The sequence below is a fragment of the Scatophagus argus genome, chromosome 11 (genome assembly GCF_020382885.2).
Source record: "Scatophagus argus isolate fScaArg1 chromosome 11, fScaArg1.pri, whole genome shotgun sequence".
Classification (NCBI taxonomy): domain Eukaryota; kingdom Metazoa; phylum Chordata; class Actinopteri; family Scatophagidae; genus Scatophagus; species Scatophagus argus.
The window spans coordinates 11,523,661-11,551,094 of record NC_058503.1 but is presented as its reverse complement, the minus strand read 5'-3'; the positions used below and the strand labels follow the sequence as shown (position 1 = coordinate 11,551,094).

Genomic DNA, 27,434 nt, shown 5'->3' with positions numbered 1-27,434 from the left:
AGCCACATCAGCTGATTCCAGTGCATTAGAAATTATCATTATTATTACTATACTACTTTATAGATGTTTTTTTGGTACTTTCAACCCAGTGTTTTTCCTGTTATCCAGCAGATATGTAAAGGACAAATGTAAGCATTTCCTTGAATTTGCTTGCCACTTTCAGACAGAGCTTTTCACTCGCTACATTGATGCTCTGTAACAGAGGGAGACTTTGACATTTTATCACTGTTAACTGCAGTATCAGTTCACTACCAGAGTGGTCGGGCAGTGGTGGCCCAAAGGTTAGAACAGCGAGCTTGAATATGGGTAAGTGAAAGTGAAAAAGCAGCAGCACCACCGAGGTGCCCCTTAATGAGGCCCTTAACTCCAAACGCTTCAGCGGAGCTGCTCAGTGGCCAGCAGCTCAGACTGTGGTTGTACTGGACATGTTCCAGGTGTGAATGTGTGCAACTGTGTGAATGTGATGAGGGCATTCCTACAAAAGTGTGGCATCCAAGTTTAAAAATAGTTAAATAAATAAATGTAATTGAAATCACCTTAATGCTGCAACAAACGATTAATTTTTATTATAAATCTACAGGGTATTTTCTTGTTTCTTTGCAAAAATTGTGAAAATTTTTACAATTAATCCATTATCTAGATCAGTTGGTTAATTTTCTGTTGACTGACTAAACACCTGACTGACTGACTGACCATCAGAGCTCTAATCATCAGGTCTCAGTGACTGCAACCACGTGATTTATGGCGATATCTATAGCCATCAGTTTACCATTACCTTAATGCCTTAGTACTAATGAAAAAACTAAACTAAACTGGCCTGGACTCCTGTTTATGCCCTATCACCAGTGTTGTTTATTCGGCTTGTTTTAATAGGCTCAAGCTTAATGAGCCCTCTATGAACATTTTAAATTTAGACAGAAAGTCATTCCATGGTAAATAATCGGTGAATGACACTGCTGCTTGATGTTCAATCACCCCCCCACCACAACATTTCTCTTGACAGTTTTCATCATTACTTTTGATTTGGGAAAACCGTGTCCCCAAATACTGCTGCTTTTCTGGGGCATGAAATGAGATAAACAACGTATTTCATGTGTGTGATTTGGCTGAGAATGCATTTTGGGTAAAGGGAAGAGAAAGTGTTTTCTTGCTTAACTAGACATTTAACGAATGGGGGGCCTCACAACTGTGAACTTAAAATGTTTATGAGGAAATTAGGCATTGGGTAGACTAATTTCATAAAGAATTCTTTATAGTGTGAAATGCAGCAGCACAAACAAAAGAGGCTACATGTTGCAGATATATTATTTTGTAAACCTTCACTCTGTTACCACACAACAAAACATACATACTGTAGGTAATGTATAATGATGTGTCATTACATTATTTGTTGTTTCCCAACTTTTGATTGGATTCAAAAAAATAAGTTGTCTTGCAGATCATAAGCATTTCAAGTACATATCTTGTATGTGCTACATGTATTCATTTCAGTGTTTTGCAATGTCACACAACTGTTTTTGCAATACCACTCACTTATTTTAAAATACCACACTTCCTCATACTCTCTCAGTACACGTTGCAACCTTAACCCTAATGTTGGTGGGATGGCAAGCCAAGCTCAGCCTCATTGTAGCAGTGAGTGTAGTCAAGTCGGTTAAGTTTGGTGACTTTTTACTCCAACTTGAGGCATTAAAAGAATGTCGACACAAGGGTGCTTTTCAAAGACTACTGCCATTGTTGCCTCATGTAACTGAAAGCTCCCCTTTGTCCAGTAGGATCTTGAAAATGTCTCAACCGCATCCAATTTGAGCCTCTGAGTTTTGAATCAGACTTTGGAAAAAGGAAATTGAGCACATGCATCAACAGAAAAAAAAAAATCACATCATACAAAATGTTCTGTTTGAGAGACCTGCACTCATACAGTACACACACACACACACACACACACACATCATCAGACAGTCACATATTTGTGAGGTCAGTAGTATTTGTTTTGAAACTGGTCTGGAAGGTCTTGACAAGGTGCTACTGTAGCATCCACATGGCAGGGCCAGCTTTGTCCTGCTGCCTAAAGGTCTGTAATCATGGTGACAGGATTTAGAAGATTAAGCTCATGACTAATCAGTTCCTGATCGAACTTTTCCCAACACAGTGGCTTCATATGGAGCATTTATTTAAATAGGAGTCAAACAGACACTGTGGCACTTTTATTTTCTCATACACTGAAAGTTTAGCTTGAGCCAGTAAGCTGCAATGAGTAGTCAATTATTTGAATGACAGAAAATTAATTGGCTGTACTCTTATTTGGATTGTTGGTTGGCACTGGATAGAGTCACCAATGTTTCATAGACCAAATGACCAGAGATGTAACTGTAAGATTAATCAATAACCGAAATCTTTAGTTACGCTAAAAAACAGAATTGTTTTCACTCTGTTTTAATGTAGTGTAATAACGCAGACGTGTGCCTTTGTGTTGATAGTGGTCAACTTACGTGTTCTGCAAAAGTTTCAACTTCACTTTTCTTTACAGCAGCTTTGTATGTGTTTTGGCATCTTTCCATCCTTTTCATGGTCTCACAGATTTCTGTTTGTGTCTTTCACTTACAACAAATCTCACTGAAAGGATGCCACATTAAGTCTAGCTTACAAACTAAATTGAAATTTTTTTTGAAACAGTATCCTAGAAGTTTATCCTAGAAGTACTCCTCTCTTCTGCCTCCTTATTAGGTCAAGGAGAGTGGCTCTATTAAATAGGCTAAGTGGAAAACGCTATCTGAGTGGACTTAGCGTCTTGTCTTACAGTAGCTTAGATCCTAGTTGGCTTAAGACAGGGCCGGGATGATGACGTTGTTAAAGGATCTGAATTATAGATTATAGTGTGTGAGTGCCCTGCACGGTTGCATGTGAGAGTGTGTACTGCTGAAGTGTGCTGAGCTGCTCAGTGGACTCTCACAGTTTCCTGACATATGGGAGAGCACATCCTGTGGTTTAAACCGCAATCCCTGTGAACACAAACAGTCTTTGATACAAAATATGTATCACTGCTTGTTCATCCTGCACTGTCACACTCATCAATCTATCGGTCTTTCAGAATTGGTGAAGCTTTGACCAGAATATGTCTTGTGTCTTATATTCAACCACAGCACTTTATTGTAGAGCAACTACTCACAGGCTGAAAATACTGCACACCTGAGTGCCATGTCTGCTTTCCACCGTACATGATTTACTGTGGAGCTGTTCTGTCATTCTCATCTTTTCCTGGGTTTAACTCGTTCATCATAGTTATATGACAGAGCTTTGTGATTTCAAACGCCTGTAAATACTGCACCTTCTGAATCTTATCCCCAAAAAGTCACATTATAAACACAGAGGTATTTGACCAAACATACTGAGATATTTGTCCTTGTAAAGGTCCAGTGACGTCCTCCTCAGTTTCTAAACTGCACCGGGACTGTTTGTTTTCTGCTATCTCGCAATCGATGTATGTTTGTTTTGTCAGTGCTGAGACATCCTGAGAGCTTAGACAATTACACAGCAGCACTGCAGGCAGTGTTGTGGGTGTCAGCATGGAGAAACATGCTGCCATGACTAATGATGAAAACGAGCACCCCCTGTTGCCATCTGAACAAAAGGTTAACAAGACATTTTGAATCCACTATATTTAGTCAAGCTGCAGTCCTGCATCTACAACTTGGTTTCTTAGTTTAAGCCAGTGGGTGATGTTGTTATAGCTGGTTTAGCTTTGAAGGTGGCCATGACTGCTTTGTGACCATACAGTAGGGCTGTAGATACATTCTTATATTGATTATATTCATACGGTCCTTGTGTAATTACCATCATTGTTGTGGTTTTAATTAGATTTTTAAGGGTTTATGTGCACAGCCCTGGGGGTGTAACTACAGTCAAATGGATGAAGTTATCTGCTGAGTTTTCTGTCTGTAAACAGAGTCCAGTATGTATAGTAAGATGTAGGGTCCAAAAGTCAGAAATATCCAATTCATTATTATGTAATATGAGCAGCTAATTCTCCCATTTGAGAAGCTGGAGCTAACAGATTCGTGATGTTTTTGCTTGAAAAAATAATTAATGATTACTGAGTTAGATATCAGATATATAATATCTGATATCTGATATCTAATGCAGCTAGGAAGATATACACTGTTTGCTGTTTGTCTGAAGTGAGGGGACAGCACATAGGACACACAGGCCAAAGACAAGTCTGAGTCTTGTCTTTGGCCTGTGTGTCCTAACTCTCGACTGGGTTAGATTAACACATTGAAATTGAAGGAATTCTCAGTAGTTCATACACTCATTTCTTCAAGGAATAAACTAGACTAACTGTTGTTTGATCAGTGACAGTGTGGCTTTGTCTGGTGCTAAGCAACAGCACTGCGATAGAATGAGGAAGGTGAAGTGGAGGCGATAGTTTAACTTCCTGACCTTTGTTTTTCAGATGAACAGCAAGCAGTGAGACAGTGTCAGAGGATGCTCCTGATCTGCAGGGCTCAGTGCTGAGGGAGGTCTACGGAGCCAACTGGTGACCACCATGTCTCACCACCAGCATTACCAGCGAGGCCCCCACGGCCGCACTATGAGCTCTGAGGAGCGAAGCTCCACGCTAGTCAACAAGACCTCCACACCGGTTCACAAGAGCGCTTCTTCCTCTTCCTCTTCCCAGCGCGACAGCCGGCAGGTAATTACCAGGTCACAGGAGGACTCCTCTTCTGTCCTTGTGAGCTGCCACAGCAAGTGAATTTCCCCACTGTGGGATCAATGAAGTTCATCTTATCTTTCTGTTTGATAGCACCGACTTTGAATACATGCGACTTGAGCAGAGGCAATATTAAGACTCTACTTTCAGTGCCTTGTGAGACAGTCTTTGCAACAGAAAAAACAAACATGACAGAAGGGAAGCAGGCCTGCCAAAGAAATCTACGATTGTGAAATATTAATTCAGCAATTTCAGTGTGAGAAACAAAAACAAAACCATTATGTGATGACCTAGTTAGTTTTCCCCAAAACTTGCACATGCTTTATGTATATTCCTTCAAGGGCTGTCCTCAAAACAAATATTAACAGAGAGAAGATGCAGACTTTTGTTCTTTTGCTAGTTCTTAAGTGAAGTTCAGTTTTATTTGTGTCACAGCACAGACTGAGTGAATACTACAGTAACCACATCAATAGTGCGGCATGACCGGAATCCTTCCTGTAGTCCAGATTATCGATCATTTGGCCAAATGACAGTTAACGATTATTAATGTCTTCCCTGTGAAAAATCTCCAGAAAAGAGTAAATGACTATCAAGCGTACAGGACCTTATCAAGTGATTAGGTGACTAATCAGCTAAGACAGAGCAGCCTTAAGTCCCTGGCTGGTAAGTAAAAACTTTGCAGAGGCGCGGTAAACAATGAGATACGCTCTTATTTCACAGTTCACAGGACAAGTGCTTAAACTTAACCCCTGCAGTAAGCCGTGTGAAGCCCCCAGCCCTCTTTACCTCACTGAGCTGCTGTGTCACTGTGGCAATGCAGAAACAGGACACCGAAACTGGAAGCTCTGACATCACAGCTTTTCCGTCGGCACTGGGTGATGCATATTTCATGAGGGACAGGCGGAGGCTTGGTGCTCCACTGAACATGTGGCACGCTCTGGTATGCTGTGCGGGAGGCAGCCCAGTTCATGTCCGCGGGAGATGACTCTCTGAAGAGGAAAAGGGAGTTGGTTTGAGAAAAGGGAGCACACAGTCAGTGGCCTGCTGCTTGATGAGGCAGACTGTTAACCCCTCCAACCCATTCATTCTTCCCTTCTTTAATGTTGCCTACTCACTTCTGATAACAAGGCCTTCATGGGTGAAAGCGTTTGGCATTTCATTTCCCAGACGCTCCATACTCTTAAAGGCAGCTTAATCTGAGAGCAAGGTTATCTATTAGCTTTTCTTCTCTTATTCATCTCTTTTAATGTGTTTAATGAAGTCAGGTACTACCCAAAGAGGCATGTGCTAAGATAGCAGCAAATGGGAGTCTTTGCCCCGTAGGCTTCTTTCATTTTGGGCACCTGCTTGATCAAGATCTCAAGATAGTCAGAAGTGTATTGCAAGGCTCAGCAGCACATGAAGAATTTAACTGGAAATTAGTTGTTGATTGTTGCAGCTGTCTTGTGTTATGATGATGAACAGTGTTAAATGATGCAATCCTGTATCTGTAGGCAGTTTGGGCAATTTGGATGTGTCAGAGACAGGGGTGCCTTTCAAAACCACAGAAATCCTCTCCAGATCCAAACGCCTGAGACAGCTGAATGCAGCAGCACGGGATTTCTGTAAGGATGTATGAGGAAAAGTCAGAGCATATGTCTCCGCTGACTTTAAAGTTGCAGTAAAACAAATTGAATGTGTCTTCAGCCTCTGTAACGTGACATTTTGAGGCGAAGCGGGGTATGTGTATGGACTGCTAGAAAGTTGGCATAGCAAGGTGTGAAACAGAGCTGTAGAGGACTGCTGCCCTCCGCCCACTCCTCCCACACTGTGTTGTTAGATCAAAATAAGAGAGAAGTGAATACATTACACCTGAGCCACACTGTCCGACTTAATATCAAAACGCTCCCCTCTGACCCCTGATATCACTCTGCCAGCTACTGCTAATGACACGCTAACAGTGAAGTATGGGGGTTAGCTTGTTGCCAACAATGACATTTGATGAATAAATGTGTAGGCACTTATGTGAAGGCACTCATGTTCAAGATGAGTCATCTAATTTTTTTTTTTTTTTTTTTTTTTTAAATGAAGAGAAGAAAGAAGGATTTTGATATGGACACATTATCCATATTGGTGTAAGATGAAGGTGGTCAAGAAAAGGCTAGAAATACATGATGATTATAGTTGAGAAAATACTTTGTGAGATTAAAAGTTCAATCTCATCCCAGGATACAGTAAAAAACAAAAAAACACATTAAAAAAATCATAAAGTCTATTTAGAATAGCTGTTCTGGAGATTTCAGTCAAATTATGTGATCTTTGTGCAGGGAGTTTTCAGAGATATTATGTCCGTAGATCGCTGTAGATGTAATATGCAGCACAGTACATCTTCCCCAGGGACATATGGAGGAAGCACAGTAGATGATGAGAAATGACCCTCAGTTTTTGAGGAAAAATAAGAGTGGAGCATTTTGGTGGGGTGGGGGGAGCCTTAATGAGATCCAGCCCCCATTTTCAAATCGATACGTGTCACTTTCCCCTCTGCTGACGACTGCTGTTGTTCACTCCGGAGACCCAGAGCAATTAGAGGCACCACCTGCAGTAAGCGCATGGACACACACGCACACACACACACACACACACACACACAATGATTCAGGATGTCACTGCAACTATCAGTTTTTTCTTTTGCTGCTTGTCAAAAGATAAGATTGTTGTGGCTCAGAGATAGTGGGAGGAAATTATGGAATCACTGTGTCCGGGGCAAATATTTATGAATGGTCCCTTTGATTTACGAGAGTGGAGAAATCAATTATTATCAAGCGATTATCTGTTCCTCTTCAGTCACATAATGGCTGTTTTTATGGAAATGACCAGAGCAAATTGATATTACTGTAGATGAAAGAATGATGAAGCATAGACTCAGTATCTTCTCTCTCCTGTACACACATTCTTCTTGAAAATGTTATTAAAAATGAATTTATTTATTCTACTGCCAGGTTATCATCGTAGAATATGCTGGTTTGACAGGTCTGATAATATCAGACAATCTCAACTATCAGAGGAGATGGGCTTGATAAAGAAAAGAAATAAATTGGAAAATGAAATGGGTAAAAGAAAAAAAACAACAACAGCAGAGCACAGAGGTGGCTTTAATCTTCTGTGTCTGTGGAAGTTGTCTTTCCATGGATATTTCTGGTCTCAAATTAAGTTTTGCCATGATTTTCTGCATGACATAAACCACCTTATCCCCTGGGCTGTGTTGCTTAATATGAGGAGACTGTAGCTTATTGTTTGATACGTTGTCATGTGATGCCTGAGTGATACTATCATTTTCCACAGAGATTCTTTTAATTGAACTCTGAGTTTGTTTTAAACCAAATCCGTAAAAATACAGAGTATTTTTGTATAACTACTCTTTCTAAGGTCAAAAATGAGCTTTAATGTTTCAGTAAAATCCCTCAACACAGTTTCCCTCCTCTTCCTCAGTCATTCCACAATACTTTCACTGAATCAGCCACAGCTTCTGTTGCTCCTGCAAGTTAGATCAGATCACACATGTGGACTGTAGGTCTGTAAATGAATTAGTGGTGTTTACACAATGCATGAGACTGTGATAATATGCACTCTCTCAGGGTGTTAACTTCTCCTCCGCCCACACTCCACTTTTACTGCTGAACCAGCCAGACGCTGTAGTGAAATCCATCCTCACAACAAGCCCTCTGTGATCATTAGTGGCTGAAATATCATTGTTCTGTGGTGACTGTGAAAGATGATGTGGGAACATCTTACAGTTCTAACACATAGTTTTGCAGCACAGTATGTTTTTTTGACACGGCATTGCAATTTCAATTTCAAGCCATACAGCAAAGAGAATTGAAATGTGTTAACTCTTAAGACTGAGTGAAGCTTCTCTCACATCTGGAGATTTCAGTATGAAAATCAAGGATGTCTCCATCGTCAAGCACAGGCCTGATGGCTGACTGTACAGTTATTTTGCGATCCTTCAGACAGAAACAGGCTTTATGCTAACGTGAAAAACAGAAAATCTTTACCCTCATATCCTCGGGCGACCCCACTCGTAACATCTTGAATCTGTCTGACCACATCACACAGTTGAGACGTCTATCTGGAACAAAAGAGTAGAATTTGGTAAAGTTGATAAAAGCTGGTTTTTGATGCTGTTTATGGAGCCAGTGAATAGTCTTAGAAGTTTGTATTTATGTTTGTGCCGTGATGAGTTGCTACTGAAGCCTGAGCTTCTTCAGCCTCATATAAATAAAAACTGTAGACTGATGAGTCTGTGCTGCCTACGGAAGCTGAGACAGGACCTAATTGCAATAGATTTATTTTTATTTTATATTAATTTTGTAGTTATCTCTTGTAGTTATTTATTTATTTTTTTAAATGAACTCTAACTTATTTTTACTATCACTTGATACAAAACAGCTGTCACATCCCAAAGCTGATGTGACTGAATGTTGCTCAACAAACCAATTTTCTGTCCTTTATTTTCTTTATATGCACTGTGAAGTAGGGAATAAACTGGACTTGGTTAGGCTGTGTCTTTGCAGTGCAGCAGTAGAGTCCAGTATCAGTGTCTCTGAGAGAAGCAGGTGTGTGAAAGAAGCATCAAAAGTGGGCTAGCGTACTGATGTTTATAGTGCTGATTTAGCCTAAGGTGTCCCCAAGGAGTGTTTGTCCTTTCTGTTGCTCAAACCTTAACTGTAATAGTCTGATTCATCGGAGCATTTAAAGGTCTACTGTGAGACAGTGCAGAGTGTCACTGCAGACATTTGATGCCATAAGACAAAGGTACACTGTTAGCTTGACTTATCTGACTTCAGACAAAACAACTCATTTTACTGTCAGTTTTCTTTAAAATATCACTGGATCATCACTGGAAAAGATGCAAAGACAAAAACTCAAGTCAGAGTTATCCAGTACCAAAAGAACAAGTTCATGAAACAAACCTTCTACAGTTTTGACTCATTAAAACAGGCAGCCTCTTGCTGAGTCTGCCACAAGTCCCTGCTTTAGAAGTGAGAAGTAAACTCACCAAGAGGGACCAGCTCATTCAGCTTGAAATTATTCTGCAGTGAAATCAATAATGTAAGCAGAGTGTAGGAAATCGCTAGCTTAATTCATTTCCATTTTCATGGTCTAATAAAACAAGGAAACTCTCTAACTCTACCAGTAATTTTCATATAAACTAGCAGCTGGCATATAGGAATTGATGATTTGTTGATTTACGTTGTTGATGGTTTGGATCTGAAAGTGATGCCCAGGAAAGTGCATTGAATTGCAATTTTTGCAGCACAAGCTATTCTTTATTTAGTGTAGTATTGATTTACCAGTTAAGAGCGAGATGAAAGTCTGCTGGTAGTGCACACAGAAAGTTTGTGTGAAGCGTCTCTCACAGGCTGCTGCTCGTCACCTGTAACACTGTTATGTTGTAAATACAGAAGCAGTTGAAGATGTTTTCACATTATTCCCTAAAGTTGCTCTTCTGTTAATGACCTCAGCATTTTTAGCATAATGAGTTTGCTGTTTCCTTTTACGATACGACTGCTTTGAATGGTGAGGCGCATTCTGCTAATGAAGCTGAACTCCTTTGCTTCCTGACCACTGAACGGAGACAAGAAACACGACCTCATTATCAGACAGATCTGTTTGCCTGGTCATTAGATTAAACAAGCAGTCATCTCCTTCTGTTAAGTGTCCTGCAAACCAAGGTCGGCTGTCGCAACGTTCACCCTACAAGCTGTCTTGAAGGTCGCTACATCACACCGTGCAGTGAAGAGCCACAGGCTGTTATTTGGCTGTGTGGAGGAACTTGCGCATGTTAAGCTGTGGGTTTTGTCTTAAAGGCTCTGCCACCACTGATTCAAGTGAAAATCTGACCCACTTCAATTATACTGCAAGTAGTTGCATTAATATTTTGTTTAATCTGATGGATATCTACCCAAAAACTGATGATTGCATGCCAATTTAAGGTGTTGCTGCACAGAAATAGGTGACACCACCATTTTCTCATCCACCAGACTAGTTAGAAGATGACAAAGAAAAACGAAAATTAAAATTAAATGATGAAAAAAAAAAAAACATCACTCAGTAAGAAGCTGATTGAGGGAGGAAAATTTTCAGGACCCTTAAAGATGTTCTAAGAAATGTAGGCTACCACTAAGAGAGATGCAGGTATGTTCTCAACTTTTAATTATAGGATTTCCTCCAGTAACTGAAAAATCTGTCAAAGTATATCTACAGTGATATTGATCCGATGTAAGTAGTCTTCAAATGCAACGAACGATCATGAAAGGTCAAAGCATATTTGTGATGCCAGAGGTTTAACTCTCATCCGTCACTAACAAACTCTTTCTGATTACTAATTGACTTCAAAACAAATCTTTAGTAAATTAATATTATGCAAAACAAATTTTAGGATAACACTTTAGTAGCAGTAGGTACCCTTATTTACCCTCATAAGTGGTTTAAAACACAATGCAGGGCAGTTAAATGCAGCGATAAGGACATGATTGAATGTTTATGTGACGCTTTTGTAGAAGGGATGTGTGTAAGACTGACAAGACGCCTGCCATAATTATGAAGGAGTCTTTATGAATGTTTATGACTGTCATTAAATGTCACTCGGCCGAACTGTGCCACTTTTAATGACATTGTTTGAGATGACATTTGACATTAATCAAGTCAGCATAACCTCTTATAAACAGGTCATGACAGGTTTAATTAGCTTAACTTAAACTTTTTTGCTTTATGTATTAACAGTACATTAAACAGTTACTTTCCCTCCTTATAAAACTAATTGTCAGTTAACCATTTAAAAACATTTTTTAACAACTTAATACCCTAGCAAATAAAATCAAATCCTATTTAAATGCCACAGAAAACAAATGTTTTGGCTAACCAAAAGCAACCCGTTAACTAATTGATTTTGGTAGGGCAGCCCTGTTACTACAGAAGCAGATAAGATGGGTGAAGGGAAAGTAAGCATGTCGGTTAAAACATTTCAGACAAAGTGAAAGATGCTGAATGGATCACGTCATGTCAGCACAGTGGGATGGTGCTGATCCTTGTATGACATTTTGCCTCCGTGATTCTTCCCAGTGGGAACGATGGTATGATGTCTTACCTGGCCTTGCCTGGCCTTGCCTGGCCCTGTCTGGCCCTGCCTGGCCCTTTACTCCAGAGGCATCACTTTGATTTACAGACCCACCGGCAGCAGGAGGAGCACAGTCAGGAGAAAGCTAATGGGATGGAAATGCTGAGAGAGCAGGGGGGGATTAGAATGGGGCGGTTGGTTTCACTTTTAATGTGTAGTATAAGAAAAAAAAATAAGGAAGTGTTAAGTTTATTTCTGTTGTTTCCTTCTGTTTAGCATGACAGGGGCATCTTTTCGTTTTATTACAGCAAGTGTTTTCAGTCTGGAGGAGATCATGGGATTAGTTCTGACATTGCTCTGTATCTTTATTCCTCCCTAGGAGACAGACAACTGGGAAATCATTGAGGGCCTGAAAATTGGTCAGAGCAACGTCCAGAGGCCTGATAAACACGAGGGTTTTATGTTGAAGAAGCGGAAATGGCCCCTGAAAGGCTGGCACAAGGTAAGAGCCACAGGAGGGGCGAGACGCAGAGAGCTTTTGGTGCTGGAGAAACACTTTGAAACACAGCTGCTCCTAGAATGTTAAATAGTTTGCTGTCTAGTTAAGTGTTGTCTCTTGAAAGAAGTTCCCATTTTCATGCATCTTAGTTTACCCTCTGTGGGCCTCTCCCACAAGCACACCGGATATTTCCTTTGAAGTCACCACCTTCAGCATCAGCATGACAAAATACTTGAACACCAGTGGAAACTAGTCCTTCTTGTTAGTGTACTTGAGCTCACATCGCCACAAAACAGAAAGATCAAATGTCCTGCGGCTTAAGACAACAAATAATAATATAATCAGGTCCAATGTGATCTTTACTCAGTGTCTGCCCTTCATGTTATTTAACCAACACATTATTTTTGTTCTTGTTTTCTCTGCAGCGGTTTTTTGTTCTGGACAATGGTATCCTGAAGTACTCCAAGTCCCCCATTGATGTAAGTAACCCTGACTATAACCCACAGGCAGAATCAGGGCAGCCTGGCCTGACATCGGCTTGGTTCGGCAGTGAGTCAGCAGAAACATCTGCTGCACGGATCGTGATGTTCAGAGCGCCTCAGCACGCCATCTCATTTTGCACAGAAGCTTGAATTTTGTAGTGGAAATGTAACTCATGACTGAGCAAACCAAAGCAGTCATCAGAATTCATCAAGTGCCAGTGTTTGTAGGGCTGCAGTTGGCCGAATGATTAAGGCTCTCTTCTTTCTTTATTTTCAGCTGAATAGTTTTCTGATATTTACATAAATGTAAGCATATGTTACAGGGTGGAACAGTTCATCAAAATACCTTTGAAATTGCAGTATGGCCAAGTAAAATATCCAAACAGCAAGAGCTGCAATTTTTTGATTAAGGTATAATTAACATATTAATATAGATGCAGCATTATGGTGCTACAGACTTTAGGGAACATGCTTGCTTGGCACAGACCACAGCAAAAATCAGATCATCAGTGTTTTTGTTTTGTTTTTGTTTTTTTTCATTGTAAATGAAATGCAAAACAATTACCATTCCCTATGAAATCATGACTCATCACAGTATCTTTTGAAATAATCACAGTATTTTAATAGGTTTTTGTTTTCATATTGTTCGGCCCTGCTGCATTATCTCAGACATTATGGACAAGTGGCTGCACTGCAGTCAGTTTAATCACTTCCTTTTACTTCAGTGTTCAGTGTTCACAGGAACACTGAGGCCTGCTTACAACCCAAGCTCTGATTTCCTCTAAAGTTCTCTAACCTGTTCTGTCGAGCCTGTCGACATCTCAATGGTCTGTTTAATGGCACAAGCCTTTGACCCACAGTCTTTGGAGCAGTCGAGCCAGCTGAGTAGATTTGAGAAACAGTCTGAATGTTTATGGGACGCACGTTCAATCTGTGTGTTACAGACAGTAAGGGAGTCCAGTAACTAAATCTTTTTTCACACTAATTCAAAGTACGAATGAATACTGGGACCGTCTTCTGTGTCGAACAAAAACAACAGTGCAGTATCATTTGATATCTTACATATGAATATGTTTTGAATACAGTTTTATTGTGTTCTTGGATTGTTTTTTCAAGCTTTTCTCATGTGGTTCTGTCAAGTTTTTTATTTGTGTTATTCTCACTTGTAGTGGCACAAGGTGGAAGTCTTTATTCATTATTCTTTTGTTTGCAAACCAAAATACTACCAAAAGTAATCAGTTTCAGCTCTGGCTATTTTGTGAACCAAATTTACCCGATAAATGTCTGAAGATCAACATGTTGTTAATATGAGTACAATAGGTCAACAGAACGGAGGATTCTTTGGTTCTTTTAGATTTTAAAATGTGAAAGAAGCTTCTTGTAAATGTAAAAATGATAAAAAAATGAACAGATTTTCCAAACTGACCAAATATGTGTCCCTCACTCGCTCCAGATCCAAAAAGGCAAACTTCATGGCAGCATCGACGTCGGCCTCTCAGTCATGTCCATCAAGAAGAGGGCCCGTCGCATCGACCTGGACACTGAGGAGCATATCTATCACCTGAAGGTAACACTGATGGGAAGAGTCAATATTGTCATTTGACAGGAGGTCATTGGATGACTGTCTGTCCTCCCTTCTTAGGTCAAATCTCAAGACATTTTTGACGCCTGGGTGTCCAAGCTGCGTCATCACCGGCTCTACCGACAGAATGAGATTGTGCGATCCCCCCGGGAGGCCACCATGCGAACTTTCCCTCCCCCAGCTGCTACTGAGTCCCCCCAGCCTGCCTCGAGTGTGGTACGTGAAGCCAAGGTGAATCCTGTCTCCAACCCTCCCGTGTACTCATAAGTGGGGACGCTATAAATAACTATCATGTTCTTTTTCCATTAGTTCTTTGAAAATAGTGAAAAAATATCTATGCAAGGTCCAGAGCCCAAAGATATTTAATTCACAGTCACATAAAAAAGACATTCTCACATTTGAGAAGCTGGAACGAAACATTAATATTTGGTATTTTTGCTTGAAAAAAATTTTAAATTATTAATTATCAGAATCATTGGTGATTCATTTTCTGTACAGAGATCAGCTAAAAAACTAAAATGCAACATTACAGATTTGATGCTGAATTGGGCCTTTCTAATCAAAGCAGCTTGAGCACTTTTCATACTTCTGCTATGCGTCGAGTTTGAACGTTCTCTCTCTCTCTGGGTGCTCTGAGCAGAGTGAAATGACTTATTCAAGATGTATGTCACGGGGACTGAGAGATCGCCTAGTTCAGTTTTTATTGGAAACTTGGAGAGTGTACCGAAATATCAACCCAAAAGAGAGGCTGTAAAAGTCACTGAACATTCACAGTAACAACAGGAAGATTTTATAGTCAGACTAGATTGTGTCTGGCTAATTTTATACTTTGCACAGTGTTACCCTTTGCGGTTAACAGTGACATTTCCATACAAATACCGCTTTATTAAACACACTGTGTGTTGTAACCATGGTCCTGATCTGTTATGTGGCTAATTGCTAGACTAATGGCTGTGAATGTGCAGACTGAAATCAGCCCACTGTAGTAATGTTGATTGAGCCAATAACTGTGCACAGATCATTAAGATAACAGAATGTGTTTGTCCAGACGTTTCAGTTTGCCTTTGGTAATGTTTCTGAGCTGTGTGTAAATCTGAGGCTGCAGCCGCCGCAGGTTCTCCTGGGAGTGAGACTCTGTGCCTCATGCAGGCCATCAGAGGTGATCAGTGGGATCTGGATTCAGAGCAGCTGGCTGCAGTCTGATGAGCTCTCCCAGAAGAGCAGCATAAATGAGAGACTCCAATGCTGGAATCAGAATTAACTGCTACATGAAAGACTTTTTCAAACTTTGGAAGGAGGACTATTGAGGTCTCCTGCAAATACTTAAAGAAGCTTCTGCATGGCAGCATTTGTTCTGTACATGTTCCTGAATTCAGATAACACAACACATTATGCCGATCGTGATTACGTTCAAGCGGCTGTATTAAACAAGTTTGTTTTTTCACATCTACTTTAAGGTTCTGATTCACTGCAGCTTTTGCAGGTGGGTCAAGTGACTTGGTCATGGGCGCAGAGGATCCATACAGTATGGCATAAATCCCAGTGATTTCTTCTGTGATCAGTCATTTCACAGAAAATTTTTTAAAAGGCATTTATTAAGAAAAAAACCTAAAATACCAAATATTTGCTGATTCAAGCCTCTCAAATGGGATGATCCATTTTTTTTCTCTGTTTTCTATTTTAGCAACTTGAATATATTTGGACTTTGGACCAGTAATCAGACAGAATAAGGAATTCATAGACCCAAGATCAACTGGGGATCAGGGAAATTGTTATGAACAGTTTTCACTCATTCCTGGAAGTTAGATCAGAGCTCGTTAAGCTTTTCTTATCCCATCCCTCCTTTTATAGCCTAAGAAAATAAAAAGGAGCCAACTTGAGCTTAAATGAAATAACAGCATGCAGAACATGACCTTCATGTTAGTCCTGAGGTACTCAACATTGCCCAAACTGCCAGAGTTTTTAGTAACAAAAGACATGAGGCTTGCCTGATACACTGACAGTGATCAAAGCAGAAAAGCAATGCTCGTGTTTTTCCACTGTTGTCTTGTTGCTTGCCATCAGAATCTGACATGGATCAGATTCATGAATCTCTGTATGTGCTCCTCTCATTAACTCTGGTCCATTTTATCTGTAGACAAAACTGTTTCTCTGTGAATAAAAAACATAATCCATAGCTGAATCAATAATGGACATGATTGTTAGTTGCAGCCCTTCTCCAGAATATTCCTTCCTTCACAATGTCAGTGCCACTTGAATAACTCCTGTATGGTCAAAAACAATTCAGCACAGTACAGTAAACTCTGATATGAATTTTCAGACAGAACAAGCACATCTCACCCTACAGCAGGCCAAGCCGAGCAGCCTGCCATGGCAGCCGGTGGCCCCCAGCAGCAGCAGCAACAGCAGCCTGCCTGCTTCCTACAGTAACGGCCAGAGCAAGGTGGCGGCTTGGCTGCAGGAATCGGAGGAGATGGACAAGTGCGCAGAGGGTAAGTGCACTTTTCAAATCTGATTTTACAGACAAGTAGATTTAATAACGCTTCAGGCGTTACAATCAGTCCTCTGGACCCTCAAATGGTGGCCCATTTCATGACACGTAACACTGAAAGTGTTTGTATTTTCAGAGCTCGCACGATGCCAATCCAACCTGACCGAGCTGAGCCGGTTATTGCAGAGTCTGGAGATTCTGCAAAGGACACAATCAGCACCCAACTTCACAGACATGCAGGTGAAAAAAAATTCATGCACACGCAGACACAAATGCTCATATAGAAACACACACACACACACACACACATATCAGTTCAGAGAGCAGGGGAAGCAGTTCAGATAGTGTTCATTCAGAGGTTTGTGAGTGTGTGGAGCCTGAATGACTCTGGTAATTATGGAGGTGTGTCAGTCTAATGCAGGAGCAGTCTTTTCAAACCCCAGAAGTCACCTTCATTACTTGTCTAGACAGACAGGGTTCAGCCGTGCTTCAAGAACACCCGCCTCCCTCGCTAACTGATCTGTATCTTTTAAAATATTTTTTATATAGTTTTTGGCTGACAAGCATTTGTTGTTTTTTTTTTTAAACACCACACCTCCCATTTGTCTCAGTATTTTGTTTGCAATTCATTTGTGGGAATGTTGCCCTTTGTTGCTCATTTCACTGCAATCAATGTGTGTGTGTGTTAAGTTTTGCTTTGTCTGTGATGTGCTTTTCCAATTAACCACATTTTGCATATTTTGATCCACGTGTGCCACAAAGACCAATTGTGTTGAATTGTCAAAGAAAGAAAAGCGCTTGAACAGAAGATGGAGAACAAAAAGTGTCGGCAAAGATGCAAAATTCCAGCTTCAGGTATCTCTTTCTGATTTTTGACACTTAAAGACATACACACACACACACACACACACTGGGACAACTTTAAGGCATTCATTTTGGTCACAATGAAAAATAAAAATAACAAAAAAGACAAAAAGCTAAATCTTTTTTTTTTGTTTTGTTTTATGTTGTTATTCAGTGATTTATGGCAAAAGGTGCATATATTGAAAGGAAGTATAGACACAATATAAAGTGTCTATCCATATACATAATTACTACCCAGTTTAAGAGTGAACTAACGTTGTTTTGTCAGTGGTGGGAGAGACCCTGATGTAACCGAGAAGTGACATGTTTGATTCCTGTATGAGTCTGTCTGTATGGCTAACGTGTTACTGAGCGAGAGTGAAATGTAAAATATCCTCCCACTGCTCTCTTTACTGGTTGGATTGTCACAGCCCACACACAACAGAAACAAAACTGTTCCAGCTTTTTCTCGATCTCTTTTGTTCTTTAGTCAGTCTGTGCCTCAGGTGGCACTTTTAAGTGTGGTGTGTCGTGGCCTGATTACTTATTTTATTCCATCTTTGCTAATTCTCCCTGATTTTGCCTAATGTATTAATCTGTGCTTCTGAAATGACTGAATGCACATTCACTCATTGTTGTTTTTTTGTTTTTGTTTTTTTTTTAAACAGCTCCGGTGCTATAAAGGGAATTTAAAGACATTTTTCGCTAATGAATAGATTTGGCTACCAAAGAATCTAAAAGCTGCTCAATAGAGACTTCTAAATACAGCAAGTCAAAAACAAGCTGAACTTGTGGTTCATCCCAACGGGCAAAATAATCCAGCTTCTCTTTTGGCCTGTCACCTTTGATTTACTCGTTCTCGATAGCTAACGAGTTTGATGACCGAGATTTGTGATGAGGATGCAGAGTTTTTTGGTAGCTTCCTCCACAAAAGACTGAGAAAAAGGCTGTTGCTGCTCCTCAGTGTGACATGTCAAATAATTGGCACTCGTATACTGTACATTCAGTGCTAGCCAAGCTTCATCATGCAGAGGTCCATGCCCTTCACGGCTGTCAGACACACAACACATTATTGTGCCTCTCAGCTGATTGACAGTGGTCCTCTGTGTTCGTCAACTCTGTCCAGGTCCCTCTGTCTGCCAGCATGTCCCCCATCCGCCTCCACTCATCCAACCCTAACCTCTGTGCCGAGCTGGTGGACTTTCAGCCCCCCGTCTCCCGGCTGACAGACAGCGTCGAGTGTGCCAGTGACTACATTAAACTTCAGGAGGAATTCTGCACCATCGCTCAGAAAGGTAGGCAAGCTGGCGAGCGTGTGTGGCTGCAGCACGGGGTTGTTAGATGAGATATGTCCCAGCGATCAGTTCACTTAAATCACTCCGGTTTGTTAAATCCTGGATCTTTCATACCGTAGTTTTGCCCAGTGTTGCTGTTGGTTATGATGTCACATTGTACTAACTGTTCATGGTTTAATGGACAGTTTTTGCCAATTGCTTAACCATATTTTCTAAAGCACTCGCCAAATTAGTGTCGCTTAATCATGTAGTCAGTTGACAGAAAATGAATCACCAATAATTTAGATAAGTGATCTTTTAAGTAATTTATCAAGCAAAAAAATCCCACAGGTTTGCCCGTTCCAGCTTCCTGCACCTGAGGATTTGTTGCCTTTCATTGCTTTATATTCTAGTAAAATGCATTAGAATTTTCTTTGGGGTTCAGACTGGAACAATTTAAAGATGTTGAGGACAGGTTTTTTTAAAATATTATTTTAAGACATTCCAGACTAAATAAAGTGATTAATCAGAAAACAAATGAACAGAGCACCTGTTGCAGCCTTAGTTACAGTTCTGAAAACGAACTACTTACATTTTTACAATGCGGAACGACACTGCATATCAGCGTATCACTGCCCGAGTAAGAACAGGAAGAAGTCAAACTAGGTCATTAAGTAAGAATCCCTTGCAGTAGTCTTTCTGTTTCATTGTTCACTGAGAATTAGACTCATCCAGTTATAAAACACAACATCCTCTACCTGTCATTTACAATATTCAAAAACTGTACAGTAAAACAAATTCCCTGTTGTGTAAATGTGTTGGAGGAATAATGGTTCACATGTAAAGCAAAGCAGCTGAGAACAATTGTAACTGCGCCGTGTAAAAGATACTAATTCCCTTGTGTCCTGTTCCTGTGCAGTCCACTCTCTGCTGAAGTCGGCCTTCAACACAGTGGCCATAGAGAAAGAAAAGATCAAACAGATTCTCTCTGACCAGGAGCAGTCAGACCAGTCAGCCCAGATCAACTCTCTCAGGAAGTCTCTGTCACAGGTAATGAACTGTCTTCCACCATTACCCATCATGCCTTTCTCTTCTACCATTTGTTAGGGTTAGTTGATCTAAGCCGTTTGTCATCGTCGGCTACTTCGCATTCTGTAATGCTAAGCGTGATGCTGTGGTAACGTTTAATTACTAGGCATTGATTGGGACATTACTGGGGAAATTATTTCAGTAATTTGAGCGATATGTCTTTGGTGTCTCTAAACCCATTTTGTAGTCGTTAGAAGATTTGCTCACGCTGACGGGATGTCAGATTAAACACACAAGATACAGCTCATTCCTGGTAGTATTAGAAGCAATTGTGTGTGGAGATGAGAGAATAGGAATGTGAGTAGTGAAAGTTCAATCATCTTTTCCCGTATTAATTGGTGAGAAAGAGAAATGCCTTGTGCAGTTCATTAACTCTGCTCCTTAGGGCTGTCTCTCTCTACTCCAGTGCATTAATTGGACTGTTCCTCTGCTAACGGTTGACATCATTTCACTGGAAAATTTCTGCTGCTTTGTCTCTGTTTTGTTCCTAATTGGATGCTTGTGCGACAGTATTGTCGTGCGCTGGAGGTCAGGTTTTCATGGCAAAACTCTGTTGGAGACTGATTGTGAGAAGTCAGTGTTATCATATCTGCAGCTGCTTATGTAAACTACTTACTGAGAGGGTTACTGAGAGGTATTTTCATCCTGGTTCTCTGCTCACAAAGAAAATGTTCTCAGTGGAACTACAAGCAGGCAATTTCATGCTGAAATGACCATAATTATCCATACTTGATGCTGATTTGGCTAACATAGACATCTGAAGCCTCATATTACCTGCAGCTAACCCCTATGCATTCTTGTGCAGGATTTTTGACTGTAGTTTTGATCTTTTGCAGCGTAGTTGTTTGGGTAAGGAATCTGTTAGCTGCCAGGAAGAAAGACAGCAGCAAATAATGTGAGAGTATCAGGACAGAACTTGAGAGGTTTCAAACCAATCCTTTGAAACATGAAAACATATTTGTATGTGGACATCCACAGCCCTTATTGGTGTTTAGAGTCGGTATCGGTATCCAGACTGCTTTCACTAAAAATGGTCCTCAGATGTTGTTGCATGTTTCCACGCTTTCTCCAGGTGTAACAAAGAAGAAAATTTGTCCAGCCACTGGTTAAAAGCAGCTCTTCAAGAGTTTACTATACTTTACTATGCTATCAAGCAATCAACAGTGAATGTGAACGAATATGAATGTGATGTGAACAGAAAATTTCATGTGGAAAATTTTTCATCATTTAGGCCCTGTCCCAAAACGCAGAACTCCGAACCAGACTCAACCGCATCCACTCTGAATCTGTCCTGACTGAACAAGTTGTCAGTGTGAACATCATCTCCTCGCCTGACGAGGTAGGTCACTGTGGTCAGTCTGGCACTGACAGAGCTTATTTCTGACCCTTACACTGATAAAACAATAAGGCTTCCAAGGCTGGCCAGGTAGTTGTTGTGTTTGCCTCCTGCGCTCGTCAATTGCATTATTGATTCCTGTCCTTATATATTGATGGTCTTTCTGATACACCCTGGCAGGTAAGCTTAAAGGATCATTATTCTATGCAGAACCTGACATCAAGGTTAATGGAAAAATGACTAATTAGAAACGGATGGGAGCTTGCCCTCCGGCAAGGATACACGCAGTGCAAAATGGACTCCGTGTTTGTCTTCTGACGGTGTTTGTGTTTGTTCAGGTCTGTTTTGGTTCTTCACCTGTGATCATAGCGTCATCTTGTGTGTTTGCATGTGCTTGCCTACAGGCTGGGGAACAGATGGGGATCCCTCTGACTCAGCAGGCCTCTAATGAGAGCCGACTCTCCATGTCGGAGTCCGTCTCTGAGTTCTTTGACGCCCAGGAAGTGCTTCTGTCAGCCAGCTCATCGGAGAATGAGGTATGACAGAGGATGGAGAAAGGACGGCAGTTTGGACCATGACGAGCAAGGTTGTAGAGGAAATAGATCGGGAGGGGAGGGTTAAACTAGTCTTGCTGCTGGGAAGTCAGATTAAACGTCACTGTGATGGTTGCGTGTGGAGCTGGAGTTAGTCAGCAATTAATGAGGGCAGCATGAAGAGCAGAGATAACATGTTTAACGGAAACTCAAACAAAGTCAGGCATACGGGAGGGCTTCTCTCTGCTTTTGATCTGCCCTGAGGCTTAATCCCTCAGTTTGCGTCTCCAACTCATAACATGCCTCTTCTGTCTGTTCCTCTTGATTTGCAACTTCCAGCTTTGTTAAAAAGGCCGTTTGTACCACTTTAACTCCCATGAATACCCTGCTCCAAATGTATGTGGTCTCTGAAGAGCCATTGAGCATTGAAGCTCCCCGGGCATACATAGAGCCATGTTGAAGGATTGCTCAGCGAGGAAATTCATCAACCCCCACCCTCCATCTCCATCGGCAGGCCCATTCAGACCTGTGTAATACTGCTGGCCGAACCTTCACTAGCAGCAGTATAAGAGGCTATTACAACATTAAACAACCGCAAGTTGCTACAATATGCTCCTCTGTGGCGCCAGCAGTAGCTTTGTTGTGTTTGCTCTATATAAAGTCTAAAAATGCTGCAGTGTCTCGTATTATGATTGCTGCAGTGGGACAGATAGCCGACGACTGCTGCAGTTTGTTAGCCACTGGCAAAATGCAATAACTGTGTGTCTCTCTTCCTGTGAATGTGTGTGTGTGAGGCTAAGGCAGTCAGAGTTTGTGTTGTACTCTACTGCACTGACTCACTCCGTTCTGTACCTGTTCCCCTCACAGGGCTCAGACGATGAGTCATATGTCAGCGATGTGAGTGATAACATTTCAGAGGACAATGCCAGCGTGACTGATAACGTCTCCAGACAAAGTAGGTCCAGTCCGGCACCACTTCGAGCCTACACCGAGCACCCATAGTTCCCTATTACAAAAATTCATTACAAGAGGGCATCCCACTCAGTAGCGTACACCAGTACAGTTCTGGGAAGCTCATTTATCAGTGTGGCTGAGGCAGCTGCGAAGGGCTTCTCTCAGACTTAATAAAAGCTATCTGTGTAAGGAGGGATGGGATCTTTGGGATCATACCACAAAAACACTGTGGGCTTCTACAGTCTCAAAGCTATAATAGGTGAAATTAGAATTATTATTTCAAGGTGATTGAAACATTTATAGATGGTATAAAAAGAAAGATACAAAAAGGCCTGCTACACAAGACCTTTTAATCAATACAAGACATTTCGGTCTATTTGACCTTGTGAATCCCAACCCTGCAGCAACAGAGTGTCCCAGTTAGTTGACAGTGGTATTGCAAAGCCAGCGTCATCTTACACACGTTACATTACACAAACCAACAAAAAGAAACACAGTAAAATGATCCAAGCGTGTTGCATGTTTTACCCTCTTTACACTTAAGTTTTAGGTTTGATTTCAAGATCTTATTGATGGCTTTTAGTGCTCTTTGTGGCTCATGGCTCATTCCTGGCTATACTTCTGACCTTTTCATCCCACCAGAGCCTGTACGAGATTTGAGAAGCAGAAGTATTTTTTTCCATTTGAAAGACTGTTATACCAGGTTGTTACCATGAAGGGACACAGTGCTTGCAGTAGTTGGCTGAATCATAAGTATATATTCTTAAAACAGTTTTATCACAGAGCTCATCTTGATTTTACTTGATTTGCTTCTATTTCTCATATCTGTTCTCATATAGTTGATGTTATTGGTTAAGGCTGAAACTTATTTTCTCGGTTAACTGGTTTAATGGTTAAAATAACATAAATATAAAATTTCAGCTCGTCACTGCGTGCGGATCGACACATCTGGTTTTATTCCAGCAACAGTTGAATGTATCATGTTTATTCACTGTTACTATCATTTAAGATGTTGTTTAAAAACCTCACAGTTAAGTTGGACATTTTTCCTTTAAAATTGACAGCTAATTGACTTTTAAAATAGCTTATCACCTAGTCATCGTTAAAGCTGCCCTGTTGTTCCCTAAAAGTTTGCAGGTATAGCAGTAACTGTCACAGATAATGTACCTTGTGCAGATTGTTGATGGTGGTCTTCTCTCTCCAGTGGCCAATGGGGACTTTGCTGGCAGTGCCTTCCGTAACGGGCGGCGCACTTGCCTGCCGGCGCCCTGTCCCGACACCAGCAACATCAACCTCTGGAACATCTTGAGAAACAACATCGGCAAGGACTTGTCCAAAGTGTCCATGCCTGTGGAGCTCAACGAGCCCCTCAACACCCTGCAGCGCATGTGTGAAGAGCTGGAGTACAGCGAGCTGCTGGACAAGGCTGCCGAGACTGAGGATCCATTTGAACGCATGGTAAAGACGCTATCACTCGCAAGCTCCTGGTCCAATCAGATTCTCATCATTCACATTTTGCTTAGATTTTGGATTCTGCGACAGAGGAAGTTGCAGACACACATTTTAAATCCTGCTGTGTTTCTGTGTTTATCACACCTGACTCATGTCTGTGAGAGAGTGGTACGCTCCAGTGCAGCTGCTGACCTTGGATCCTTGGGTCCTATTTTTATCAGTCTTTTTGTCCTTTTGATTGTGCCCAAAGCTAACACTCTGCTTATTCCTGACAAGATATGCTAATATGAACCACTTAATGCCCTCCATTTTATTTCGGCTGTGTTGTTTTGGCTCTTTGACAGGTTCTCGTCGCTGCTTTTGCCATCTCAGGCTACTCGTCCACTTACTACAGAGCAGGAAGTAAGCCATTCAACCCGCTTCTTGGAGAGACTTATGAATGTATTCGGGAAGACAAGGGCTTCTGTTTTTTCTCAGAGCAGGTAGGTCTGTGCTCAGAAATGTTAATGATGCTCATAGCATTTTAAACAGAAGTATTATCATGGATACGCAGCCATTTTTTGGGGATCTGCTCTTCTGCAGCATTTATGTTAGTGGTATAAAACTGCGATTTCTAACTTTTTTGGCTTTGATGACCTAAAACAAAGCAATCAGTACTTGTAACCCCTCGTAGTCGAACCGTTGTGAACAGTCAGGTTTTCTTCTTTGTTTTACTGCATTAACATATTTAAGTCTCAAGAAGGTAACACGTGTATAATTTAAATGTAAAAAAAAAAAAAGCAGAGATAAAAGGGCAATCTAAAAAATATATCATAACTTTGTGCATAAAGCATACAGAATCTCCCACTGGAATAAAACAGCCCAATAGTCGAGCTTCAAAGATTGTTTTTAATCTACAGCTGACAAAACCTCACCTCAGTGTCTTTTTCTTTCCATCACACCAAACAATCTTCATCAGCAGTTGGAGGATCGTTGTTTTATTGATTACCAATATTTGTCATTTTTATTATGTGCTGTATTTCTACTGTGACGAGGAGCTCCATCACACAGCACAAAGTCATGACACACACTTAGCTTTTCCTCACATTTTAATAAACCTTTCATGGGTGCACTCTTGATAACTACACAACTAACACATGGATTTTATAAGTTACCTATTAGTTCGCTGATTATTTCCTTGACTACTCAAGTACCTGGGGTCTGAAAAAAGTCAGTCTAAAACACAAAAATATTCAGATAGCCATTATGTTAGAGAAAAAAGAAGAACATTTCACATTTCATGAGCTGGAAACTGAAAATTCTCTATGTCCATTACGTGTCCTCAGTTTGGACTCTGTCAGAGACGTTTGTGATTTACAGTCTCAGCAGCTGTCACTGTTTTCATTTGATCTTGTTTCAAAGGTGAGCCACCACCCCCCCATCTCCGCCTGCCACTGTGAGTCTAAGAACTTCACCTTCTGGCAAGGTAGGTAACATACCTAATTAGTGTGGGGAGCTCCTCATGGGGACCAGCTTAGCAGAGGCTGCTGCCAGTCTCGTTTTGCCTCTTTATTATCCAATTCAGATGTTACTGTCTAGAGAGAGTGTATTTCTTCCATTTTGAGAAAGAATGCAAAGATTTGACTTGTCATTAAGTTGCTTTTCACTCATTTGCTTTTCAGACATGAGATGGAAAAACAAGTTCTGGGGAAAATCGATGGAGATTTTACCAATCGGGTCGGTGAATCTCATGATTCCAAGGTAACTTTGATTCAGCTGCTTTGCATAGCGACTAAACCTAAAGCCACAGATTTCATCACTGCAGTCAAAGCATTAAAGCATCTCTGCTGGAAGGGATCCTGGTGCTGCATACCACTGATATCAGAGTTACTGTAATTATCAGTTCTGACTTGTGATTAGCATTCATATCAATAAGCAAGACATAATTCTGTCTGGGAAAGTCAAGACTTTTCTAGGAGCTGTGATACACATGGTGTTCATCGTTCAAGATAATCAAACCCAAATTTAATGGACGTTATGTGGTCAGTGCCCATTATTTTCATCCCTCACACAACTAACTCGTCAGTCATATCAACAAACATGGAGTCTTTCTCATTCATATCACATATGATATGTATGTGTTGTGAGAGCAGATTCTCAGCATCCAACACTTAAATCTAGTATTGACTTAAATATTTCAGTGATTCAAGTCTATGCTTAATTAATACAGAATATTTTCTAACATGAAAACTATAAAATAATGCTTTTTATGTAGTATTTCAGGGCAGAAAAGTCCTTTGTAAAGACACCAAGGCCTTGCCTCTTCAGTCAAATGTAAATACAAGTGAATCCATGTGAACCCCCTATAGGTTCATCTGGCAGCAGTCTGGGGAAGATTGCAACAAAAAACTCTGATTAAGACTTCATAGTCTAGACAGCATCTATCGTCTGGCCAATCAGCTGTTATTGTGGTTTTTGAAGGTTTGGAGATCACTATGAATGGAATAAAGTCACCACCTGCGTACACAACATCCTCAGTGGACGACGGTGGATCGAACACTACGGCGAGATCACCATCAGAAACACAAAGAGCAGCGCCTGCCTCTGCAAACTTACCTTCGTCAAGGTAAAGCATCTCCAGTAATCAGTGTGATTTAACCTGTATTTTAGTGTCATTTTTATTTCTCTTAACCATAATTGCATTTTAAATATGGCCAAGGGAAGCTAACAGCATGGTATTTGTCCTTCAGGGAAACTACTGGAGTTCTAATGTGAATGAGGTCCAAGGATTTGTGATGGATCAAGAAGGAAAAGTGATCCACAGGCTGTTTGGAAAATGGCACGAGGGCCTTTACTGCGGTGTCCCACCTTCTGCCAAATGCATCTGGAGGCCAGGTAGGCACTGGTGCTTCATCCGCACTCACATCTGGACAGGACTTAGTATAACTTGGTGTTGGTCACTAAAGGTCCAGCGGATTTTTTTCAAGGGACTTCACAGTGCGAAATAGAGAATTCTCCATAAGAGACAGTAAATCTGGACAATGTAGATGGAGAAGTTAGCAGTGTTGATAAATTAATTTTAATACTTTTGTTTGTGTCGTTTCCTTTCT

General features: G+C 40.9%; 1 protein-coding gene and 1 long non-coding RNA gene across 9 annotated transcripts in view; one reads left to right on the top strand and one right to left on the bottom strand.

The window, feature by feature from the left end:
• osbpl6 (oxysterol binding protein-like 6) overlaps positions 1–27,434 on the top strand; it is a 34,615-nt gene that overhangs the window by 3,136 nt on the left and 4,045 nt on the right. For 2 of the 8 annotated variants that reach the window (XM_046403243.1, XM_046403247.1), the window contains exons 2-20: positions 4,454–4,693; positions 12,190–12,312; positions 12,735–12,788; positions 14,245–14,358; positions 14,434–14,604; positions 16,721–16,865; positions 17,001–17,104; positions 17,627–17,719; positions 18,834–19,002; positions 19,901–20,031; positions 21,302–21,409; positions 21,811–21,942; positions 22,807–22,894; positions 24,098–24,351; positions 24,690–24,827; positions 25,747–25,810; positions 26,007–26,085; positions 26,806–26,950; positions 27,075–27,219. In XM_046403243.1, coding sequence (XP_046259199.1) covers positions 4,547–4,693; positions 12,190–12,312; positions 12,735–12,788; positions 14,245–14,358; positions 14,434–14,604; positions 16,721–16,865; positions 17,001–17,104; positions 17,627–17,719; positions 18,834–19,002; positions 19,901–20,031; positions 21,302–21,409; positions 21,811–21,942; positions 22,807–22,894; positions 24,098–24,351; positions 24,690–24,827; positions 25,747–25,810; positions 26,007–26,085; positions 26,806–26,950; positions 27,075–27,219 — 2,404 coding nt within the window. In that variant the 5' untranslated portion in view covers positions 4,454–4,546. Of the gene's footprint in view, positions 1–4,453; positions 4,694–12,189; positions 12,313–12,734; positions 12,789–14,244; positions 14,359–14,433; positions 14,605–16,693; positions 16,866–17,000; positions 17,105–17,626; positions 17,720–18,833; positions 19,003–19,900; positions 20,032–21,301; positions 21,410–21,810; positions 21,943–22,806; positions 22,895–24,097; positions 24,352–24,689; positions 24,828–25,746; positions 25,811–26,006; positions 26,086–26,805; positions 26,951–27,074; positions 27,220–27,434 lie in introns of all 8 variants that reach the window. The other 6 variants (XM_046403241.1, XM_046403245.1, XM_046403248.1 and 3 more) reach the window with 4 other exon arrangements.
• Positions 4,628–8,822, bottom strand: LOC124066655. Its single transcript, XR_006844635.1, has 3 exons — positions 8,746–8,822; positions 5,498–5,700; positions 4,628–4,762 (listed from the first exon to the last, which is right to left on the bottom strand). It is a non-coding gene; the product is annotated as an uncharacterized LOC124066655 (long non-coding RNA).